Source organism: Elephantulus edwardii, unplaced genomic scaffold (assembly GCF_000299155.1).
Source record: "Elephantulus edwardii isolate Elephantulus edwardi_28Jun2011 unplaced genomic scaffold, EleEdw1.0 scaffold00026, whole genome shotgun sequence".
NCBI classification, from domain to species: Eukaryota; Metazoa; Chordata; class Mammalia; order Macroscelidea; family Macroscelididae; genus Elephantulus; species Elephantulus edwardii.
In genome coordinates this window covers 17,580,457-17,590,603 of record NW_006399776.1, presented here as the reverse complement: position 1 = coordinate 17,590,603, position 10,147 = coordinate 17,580,457, and the positions used below count along the sequence as shown (strand labels likewise).

The 10,147-nt window shown below is 49.0% G+C and overlaps 1 protein-coding gene across 1 annotated transcript; it reads left to right on the top strand.

Moving 5' to 3' along the window:
- The first annotated feature begins 2,633 nt into the window (after nt 1-2,633).
- LPCAT4 (lysophosphatidylcholine acyltransferase 4) lies at nt 2,634-10,147 on the top strand. Its single transcript, XM_006883067.1, has 14 exons — nt 2,634-2,830; nt 4,203-4,345; nt 4,618-4,838; nt 5,353-5,465; nt 5,584-5,644; nt 5,910-5,968; nt 6,163-6,197; nt 6,700-6,754; nt 6,880-6,962; nt 7,212-7,337; nt 7,686-7,818; nt 8,962-9,060; nt 9,431-9,587; nt 9,847-10,147. Exons 1-14 carry the CDS (start codon nt 2,726-2,728, stop codon nt 10,020-10,022), a joined length of 1,566 nt encoding a protein of 521 aa, XP_006883129.1. The 5' UTR covers nt 2,634-2,725; the 3' UTR covers nt 10,023-10,147.

Sequence of the window (10,147 nt, the reverse complement as noted above, 5' to 3'; positions counted from 1 at the left end):
TCAAAACCATCTCAGGAACAGGTTTGAACACTAATGAGCAAAGACCAAATGAGCCATGGGAGGATATCAAGAATATGGTCCAAGAAGAATGTAAAAGATCATTACAAAGGCTGAAGAGGAAGAAAAGACCAAGATGGACTTCAAATGAGACTGAATATTGCACTACAGCGCCAAGAAGCCAAAGCTAAAGAAAGAAAGAAAATTAAACAGCTGAACAGAAAATTTCAGATGGCAGCGTGGGATGCAAGCTTGGCATCTTTGGAAGCAAGACATTTTAATGAAATGTGCAGAGAGCTGGAGTCAGAAATCAGAGGGGCCAAACTCACTCAGCATTTCTTAAGCTGAAGAAATTGAGAAACAAATTCAAGCCACGAGTGGCAGTACTTAAAGATGCTTCGGGCAGAATGTTAAATGATACATGAAGCATTAAGAGAAGATGAAAGGAGTATATAGAGTCACTATACTAGAAGGAATTGGCTGACACAGAAGAATTTAATGAAACAGCATATGAACAAGAGCAGGTGGTGATGAAGGAAGAAGTTCAAGCTGCTCTGAAAGAATTGGAAAAAAACAAGCCTCCAGGAGTTGATGGCATACCAATTGACATATTTAAACAAATAGATGCTGCCCTCGTGCTAAGTTGTGCCAAGAAATCTGAAGGACAGCCACCTAGCCAATTAACTGGAAGAGATCAATATTTGTTTCCATTCCAAAGAAAGGAGACCTCAAATCCACCAAATGCTCTGCTGGAGAAGGAGGAACAATCTCCTCCTGTACCAGTCAGATCTGATTTGATGGTACACACACATACACAAAATAATAATTAAAAAAAAGAAAGGAAACCCAACAGAGTGCGGAAATTATCGGACAATATCATTAATATCACATGCAAATAAGAATCTGCCAAAAATTCTCAAAAAACGAGTGGAGCAGCACATCAACAGAGAACTGCCAGAAGTCCAGGCAAGGTTTAGAAGAGGCTAGGGATATTATAGCTAATGTTAGATGGATCTTGGCTGAAAGCAGAGAGTACCAGAGGAATGTCTATCTGTGCTTCATTGACTATGCAAAGGCTTTTGACTGTGTGGATCATAACAAACTGTGGCTGACTCTGAGGGTCTCTAGAGAACCATAAAGAAGTTCTAGTGGCCTAGTGGCAAGAAGCTATGCTGTAATCCAGAAGACACATGGTACAAGACCACTACTAGTCGCTCAGCAGAAGGATGGGCAATCTCCTCCTGTGTGATTAACTGCCTCTGAAAACCCGCCGGAGAGTCAATTATGGCTGGGTTCCAACTCGATGGTACACAACAAGCGGAGGGAAATGAGAAGGATCTGGTATGAAAAACAATATATTGGAATTTTATTTAAAAAAAAAAACAAACCCTAGTAAAAAGAAACGTAAAATATAATGTATATGGATGATTGTATAAAACATAATGTAAATGATTGTATAAAATAATGCATATGAATGAAATATATTGTAAAGGTATTATTATATAAAAATAAATTAAAATATTAAAACAAGAGAACCGCAGGGCCGGTGTTGGAACTTGACGGTACTTGACGGTCCTTGGACTGTTGTTGTTGTTGTTGCTGTTGTGTGCCGTCGAGTCGCTTGTGACTCATAGCAACCCTATGTACAACATCCCTAAACTCTGCTCTGTCCTGTGCCAATCGCACTGTCTCCGATACATCCAATCCCCATTACCCAGTCACTGAATCAATCCACCTCATAGAGGGCCTTCCCCTCCTGCGCTGTCCCTCTCCAAGGACCTGTCCCTCATTGCAACATGTCCAAAGTATGTTAGCCTTAGAATCCTTGCCTCCAAAGGAGCAGCCCGGTTTGACCTTTTCCGGGATGAATCTGTTTTCCTAGCAGTCCATGGTACCCTCAATACTCTTCTCCAGCTCCACAGCTCAAAGGCATCAGTTCTCCTTCTATCCTCCCTAGTCATTGTCCAACTCTCTGATGATAGCAAATTAGGAGTCCTCAACATGGGCAATACTTGAGGAGCAGGGAAGTTGTAAGGTGCCGTATGGACGCAAGAGGGCGAGCGCGCCTCAAGTCCTTAGCGATGGCGTCGCCTCGTTGGGGAAGGAAAAGGTGGTCTTCCTGCGATGACCAGAGGCTGGGGCTCGGAACCGGCTGGGAGAGGGGGGCCTGTTTCACCCCGGAACCTCCGGCCTCCTACCCGAGGCACTTGCCTTTTCTTCCCTTCCAGGCGCTGGGCCCCACCCAGATCTGCTTTGGAGGGTGACCTCCTCGCCCGGGCAGGGTGGGAAGGTACTCAGCTCCCTGCGCGCACATCGGGGCGAGGTGGGGGTGGGCACACCCTCCCAAGGCCAGAGACCTGACAAGACCGCAGCCAGCGTCCTGATCTTCACGGAGGAGTGGCCCGACGCCCGCGCCCAGCTGGGGCTGAACAATGACCGGAGGGGCTGCGGGAACAGCGTCGAGCACCGGGAAACGGAGGCGCTCAGGCACCGAAGCCCCGCCCCTCGGCCGGCGCCCTGACAACGCGGGCCCGGCGGCGGCGCTTGCTCCCCGCCCCTCGGCGCCCCGCACCGGGCGGGGCCGGGGCCAGAGCTCTGTCGCCGCTACCGCAGCAGTAGCAGCAGCAGCAGCAGCAGCAGCAGCAGCAGCAGGAGCAGCTATCGCTTCTCTGCAGAGCGGGGGCAGGGGCCCCGACGCCCTCCTGCCCTCCCGCCGCCTCCTGCCGCTATGAGCCAGAGAAGTCCGGGGGACTGGGTTCCCCTCGACCCCACTTCTGGAACCCCCAACCCTTTCGTGCATGAGCTACATCTCTCTCGCCTCCAAAGGGTTAAGGTAACGTGTGGGCAGAGGACATCGGGAGAATCGTCTAGCTAGGAAAATGGGGCAGTGTAGGGCCCTGACAGAGATGGGCATGGGGATCTGGCAAGGTAGTGGGGTGCATGTTTGCGGATCTGATGTCCCGGGGTGCGCACATGGGGGCGGTCGGGTGGGGGCTTGTGCGATAGTCATGCACGAAGGTGTGGAAGAATTGAGGCGAGGATGGAGGATTGCAAGGGACCCAGGGGTAGGAGAGATGGAGGACACTGGGGAATGCGGATCACATCCTGCGGAGGCTGATGAGCTGGGATGGAGACAGAGGCTCCGGGAGTGGGGGCGGGAGCGGGGGCGCGCAGAGTGCTTCTCTGGGGTTCTGACTTAAAGGCTTGAGCTTCCTGGGTCCAGAGCCTGCGTCCCTGTGTCCTTCCCAGAGCCCCTCTCCTCCTCCCCTCTCCCTGCACTGCAGCACCTCCCGGGTAAGGGGAGGGCGGCAAGGAAGGGGGTTGGCCACAGGAAGTGAAGGGCCGCACCGGCCTAGGGGAACTGTGAGGTGCTGTGGAAGGGAATGTCCTAGGTTTCTGCTGTCTTCACCTTCCCAGAGGCGGGCTCCAGGGGCTTGGCTTGTTTACCTTTACTGTCCCTGTGGTAGTCAATGGAGTCTACCTGGCTCCTGGCAACCCCTACCCTGCGGAATAGGGCCGAGCTCTTCGTTACCTAATTCTCCCCCACCCTACCCGCTGGTCTGAGAGACTCATAGGGACCCTGTAGGACAAGGTGAGACTGCTGCATAGGGTTTTCAAGGCTGTACTATTTCTAGAAGACGGCTGTCACATCTTTTCTTGCGAGGAGAAGCTGATGAGTTCAAACTGCTGACCTTTTAGTTGGCGGCTCTGTGCTTTAACCACCACACCACCAAGGCTCCGTTTTGTGCCCAGGTACCAGCGAATAGCTATTGGGTAGAATTAGAGAGTGACCTGGAGCCCAAAAAGTAGATCTCCCTAATATATCCAACTCTATGCTTTCTGAGCCCTGAGAAGAGAGACTATGCACCTGGTTGGACATCTGAGATATTTATGGAATGGGATGGGGGGAGGGCTCTAGCCTACTCTCCATCGAGCACTGTGCTGGGCAATTTCACATGTGTTATCTTATTAAATCCTCTTCCAAGTGCTAAATGCACTTTGTGACATTTGTTTTTGCGTGTGGAGGACCGACCAACTGAGAGCCAAGAAACTAAGGTCCCTAGTTGTCCTTGTTAGTGTCTGTCTATCCCACATTGGATCCCTATTGCCTGTCCTGGCGCCTGCATCTTTCCTCGAAGGAGAGGAGGAGCTGTACAAGGGACATTCCCCAGCCCTGAAGTGGCGTTTTCTCTTTCATTCTGCAGTTCTGCCTCCTAGGGGTCCTATTGGCCCCCATCCGAGTGTTTCTGGCCTTTATCATCCTCTTTCTCCTCTGGCCCTTTGCCTGGCTTCAAGTTGTAGGTCTTACTGAGGAGCAGCTTCAGGAACCACTTACAGGATGGAGGAAGTAAGTGAGGATCACCCCTTCGAGACCTTGCCTTGTGCTCCTTTTCCCTGCTCTCCTTTCTGCTCCCTTTTGGGGAAGAAGGGAAGGAAGGTTCTGATGCTGCCCTATCCAGCCTGGGGAGGTGAGAGGAGGCAATGAGGCTCAGACCTGACGTCAGAGCTGAACTGTTTTTAAAGTCACTAGAGACTTGAGCTCCTTGGCCAAGTATTTGAGAGCAAAAGAATGAGGGTTGGAGTTGCTGCCTCCACTGATGCCTAGCTTTGCACTGACAGGACTGTGTGCCATAATGGGGTGCTGGGCCTAAGCCGCTTGCTGTTTTTCCTGTTGGGCTTCCTCCGGATTCGAGTTCGGGGCCAGCGGGCCTCTCGCCTTCAAGCTCCTGTTCTTGTTGCTGCCCCTCATTCCACTTTCTTTGATCCTATTGTTCTGTTGCCCTGTGACCTGCCCAAGGTGGTATCCAGAGCTGAGAACCTTTCTGTGCCTGTCATTGGAGGTGAGCATGTTCAACAGCAGTGAAGGGGGAGAGAGGACAACTCTGAGCAAAAAAGTCAGAAATTGGAACCCTGCGGAGAGGACTGGCTTCAAGTGGGGAAGAACTTATAGAAGGAATATCTACTGTTGTTGCCAAATTAGCACACTTTGGAATCAAGTCTCTTGAACTCTGAGGTAGCCTAGAGCAGGTGTTAGTGGGAGAGCTGGTTAGAGTGAAGGAAATGACAATATAAAACAGGGTTTTGATCAGCCTTTGTAATAAATTATATAAATAAGTTATAATCAATGCTACAAAAAAAAACCAAAATGTCTGTGATGACTGAATGAAAAAGCAATATTATTTGTAAACTTTCACTCAAATAAAAATATAAGCAAAAAAGATAACATATAATAAAGAAATTATTTACAGGGCAAAGTGCTGAGAAATTTCTCAAGCTACTGATGAAGAAGAGGCTAGGTTTATGCCTTCAAGTGGAATCCAAATGATTTCTCCTTGTATTGCCTCCCAACCCCAGCCCTTCTTCGATTCAACCAAGCCATCCTGGTATCCCGGCATGACCCAGCTTCTCGGCGTAAAGTAGTGGAGGAGGTCCGAAGGCGGGCAACCTCAGGAGGCAAGTGGCCCCAGGTGGGTAAGGGTCATAAGACCCTCCCCTCACTTTCTCTATGTTACTGAAAAGGTTCTCTTCCTCCCCTTAACCTACTCCATCTCAGCTGAATTTGTTTTTTCGCTCCCCCGCCCCCAGGTGCTTTTCTTTCCTGAGGGCACCTGTTCCAATAAGAAGGCTTTGCTTAAATTCAAACCAGGTGAATATAGTAATAATGGGTAATAAAGCTGTTGGGGAAAGAAAGCATTGAATTTGGAGAAGGGCTCTGGAAAAAACCACAAACCTAGGGGAGGGGGACGGGGACCCTCTTAACTAATAGTACAAGACAGGGCTTTATAAATGACAATGAAAGAAAGCCAGAGCAGGACACTCTCTAAGAATTGTCTAAGACTGTATCCTTTCTTAGCTACCATTGTGCACTAACCTCTGCTTTGGGGGTGGGGGGGGTATAAAATGGGATTTAGGTGCTTTCATCGCAGGGGTGCCTGTGCAGCCTGTCCTCATCCGATACCCCAACAGTCTGGTGAGTCTTAGACTAAGAAAGGGGTGAGTCTTGAGGGTTTTCAATCTGCCCTAAATGGGAATGAGGAAAACTAGTGCATGATGGGATATATATGTAGAGGCGGGAACAGCAATGGGTCTGGTGGGCTCAAAGAAGATTAACCAAGTCCATGGAGAAAAAGTAATGTCCCTCAACCCCTACTCTGCTTCTCATAGGACACCACCAGCTGGGCATGGAGAGGCCCTGGAGTGTGAGTTGTGATGTCCTTGGGGTGAGGGTGGGTGGGGAACAAGGTCCATAGAATTCCTGCCCTATCTTCCCATCTCTAGGCAAGGTGAATGGCCTTTTTTTTTTTATTCTAGGAAATCAGAGCTCTACGTAACAGAGTGCCTGTTTGTTCTGATCTATGTAATCTGGAAACTCTCACCTAAATCACACCTGCTGTGATTAAAATTTATCTTAACTTTTCTTAGGTTCTTAAGTTATTTTTCTTTAGTTTTCCCTTCTTAAGAACCACTACTACTCCCACCCAGAGCTCTTGCCTCTCCATAGCCCAAACGTCTTACCTGCAGCTCTTCTCTCATGCCACCAGCCTTCAGGCCTTCCCTCAGTTTCCCACCTGCACGTTCACCCAGCTGGGCTGTATCACTAGATGTCCACTTTTATATCAGCAGGCAGAACTTTGCCCCTTCTTGAGGTGGTAAGAGCCCATAGTAGGGATAGGTGAACATTCCAGATTTCTTTTCTCTTAGACTCAAAGTCCTCTGGCTCACAGCCTCCCAGCCCTGCAGCATCGTGGATGTGGAGGTATGGTGCCATGAGTGGGATGGAGACTGAACTCTCACAGACTCCTGAAGCCTTAGGGTGGGGAAAGTGTGAGAGTGTTCCCTTTCTAGTTTTTAATTTCTCAGAACTGTGTGTGTGTGTTTCAGTTCCTGCCTGTGTACCATCCCAGCCCTGAGGAGAGCAGGGACCCTACCCTCTATGCCAACAATGTCCAGAGAGTCATGGCGCAGTGAGTGTGCCTCAAAATTATTTCCTTAAGCAAAGGAGCACAGGACAAAGGAGAGGGTGGAGGGCCAAGGTGAAGACTGGAGGTATGGGGGAAAGAAAGAGACTATGGAGCAACTGAAACTGAAGAGGGAATGGTTAAAGAGAGCTTCATTTACTCTTCCCAACCAGCAGGCTAGAAGTAATTAACCTTTGGTAGATTCTTCTGCCTTCTTCCCCTTCTCCATCCATTCTATTGCGCTTCATCCTGTAGGGCCCTGGGTATTCCAGCCACTGAATGTGAGTTTGTAGGAAACTTGCCTGTGATTGTGGTGGGCCGGCTGAAAGTGGCATTGGAGCCACAGCTCTGGGAACTGGGGAAGGTGCTTCGGAAGGCTGGGTAAGTGATCATGAAGGATATGGACCATGTCATGTATAGCTAACAAAGAAATAGAAAAAAGAGAAATAAGAATGAAGAAGGAATGTCTGAAAAGAGAAGGAAGATAGAGAACTTTTTTTTTAAAAGACAGTAGAGTAATACTAAGGGATATAGAAAGGGAAGAATATAAAATGACATGGGTGAGGGAAGTGGGAAGGGTTCTCAAAGGACGATGAGTCAGAGTATATCTTAGAAAAACAGTAGCTGAACCTGCTCTGGGGATATTTGGAGTTGGAGCCAAGGTCCTGCTGGGAGGTACGTCCAGAAAGAACCTGAGTCTCTTCTCTGCTTTTAACAATTCCTTTGTAGGCTGTCCCCCAGCTGTGTGGATGCAGGAGCAGAGCCAGGGCGGAGTCGAATGATCAGCCAGGATGAGTTTGCCAGGCAGCTGCAGCTCTCTGATCCTCAGACAGTGGCTGGTGCCTTCAGCTATTTCCATCAGGTAAGGGTGCAGGAACATGAAGGATAGAACCCAGGGACTTGCCTCCCAGATTGACAGACTCAGGATTTAAGTATTTGATTTGACAGTTATAGTCACCTTTGGATGACCAATTTGGAATCTGCCCTGGCCATTCTGACAGCCATATCTGTCAGATAGGCATCTTCTGAGATCTCTTTTTATGGCACATTTATTGCACAGTACAAGAGAAGAGAAAATAAAAATTCCTGAAGCCACTGTAGAGATTATCAAAGGTGAGGGATCATATAACTTTTTTAGGACACTTAAGTGAGGGTCTTTGAATAGTCATGAAGGTTAAGTAGGAAAGGGACATATGGAAGAAACAATGACATTTCATAAAAATATGAAACCTGGTAATATTTCTAATACTTGGCCTGTATTTTTAATATCCCATGGCTTCTGTTAGGGGATTCCTGAAATGTCTTAAGAATCTTGGCAAGCTATCATTTCCAGGTTTTCTTATAGAAGTATAGTAATCCTGGAAGGATCCTAATGTTTACAGACAACCGTGATCCCTGAGAAGCTCTATTTGATCTAAGGTGCAGACCATGGCCCTGAATGTTTTCTGAAGGGACAGGGAATGTTAGGTGTGTTGACTCTGTAGAATAAAGCAGACTGAGCCTTTCCTTCATTCAGCATGTAGCAGAACAGAACAGAAACCCAATGTGGTGGTCTTCCATAGAGTAGCCCTGTAAACATCTTTGTTTTGTAAGAAATTATGCTGTTGACCCCCTTTCAGTCTGTTGGACCAGTTCTCCCACACAGGCTGAACCTCAATAGAGAACCAGTTTGTCCAGCTTGAGGGTTAAGAGTGCCCTCTGATGGTATGTCAGACACTTGGTAATTTTAGCATTCCTAGGGGATTTCCAAACATTCCTAGGAGATCCCTTTAAGGGAGAGCTGTGCCGCTAGATAATTTTGGGATTTAGCTTGAGCAAGCCTATGGGATAATGAGGAGTTTAAAGGTAAACAATCATAGGAGAGAAGTCACTAGGGTTACCCCCATGCCCATTGAGAAGAGGAAAGAGTATAAAGAAGTATCAAAGAGTATGAAAGAGTATTCAGAGTATAAGGAAGGATAAAGGGTCGGTTCCTTGTTACCTGGTTTTCTCTTTCATCCTCCAGGATACCAAGGGTTTGGTGGACTTCCGAGACGTGGCCCTTGCACTAGCAGCCCTAGATGGAGGCAGGACCCTGGAGGAGCTGACGCGCTTGGCTTTTGAGGTACCAGAATGGGAGTAAGTGGGATAAAGGCATAATGTGGGTGTGTTGACCCCACCTGGAGGCCCGTGTAGTGTGCTATTCTTGGTAACTTAGATAATATGTACTCCGGTGTCCTGCCCAGTTGGTATACTATAAGAAACTGCAACACAGTGTTGAATCTTAGCTGGGGATGGGGGTTTGGGGGAAGATAGGACCTAATTTTGTTTGAGATTCAGCAGAAAGGGCCCCAGAGGGTCAGAATACCTGTGTGTTACGCTCTTGGAAGAGGAGAGATTGAGTGAGAGAGAGGAGGAGCAGTCAGGCATATGTGCAAAGTTGAGAGGGGCAGCAACTCAAGGAGAGGGTTTGACTTGCATCCTTCTCTCCCAAGCTCTTTGCTGAGGAACAGGCTGAGGGACCTGACCGCCTACTGTACAAGGACGGCTTCAGCACCATTCTGCACCTGCTGCTGGGTTCACCCCGCCCTGCTGCCACCACTTTGCATGCTGAGCTGTGCCAGGAGGGCGCCAGCCAAGGCCTCTCCCTCTGTGAGTCATGGCCTTCCCTGCCCCCACGTGGGCACTAGTGGCAGATCAGCACTTGGGACTTGGAGAAGGAAGCACTGGCTGGGAGGGAACCCAGGGTCAATGGCAATGCCTGAGAGGTAAGACCAGGATGGACTGGAAAGGCAGGGAGGGCATAAACTCTCAGCAGAAGCTGGAAGAAGAGACTTCTAAGAGCAGGGGCACCTTTCCCCCTTATTCTTACATCTTTCTATTCTTCCCCGTGTCACTCTCACCTGTCCAGGTCAGTTCCAGAACTTCTCCCTCCATGACCCTCTCTACAGGAAGCTCTTCAGCACCTACCTGCGCCCCCCCCACACCCCTCGAAGCTCCTCTCAGATATCAAATGCCTCACTTCCAGGCAGCCCCATTGCTCTGGCCAATGGGACTGTTCAAGCACCCAAGCAGAAGGGCGACTGAGCACCTGACCTCTTGTCACCTGCTCCTCCCCAGCTCACCTCCAGCCCCTCACTCAGGGCAGCACCAGGGGCCTAGCCTGGGCCTCAACCCCACCTCTGCTCCTGTTGGATTCTTTTATTGTTGTT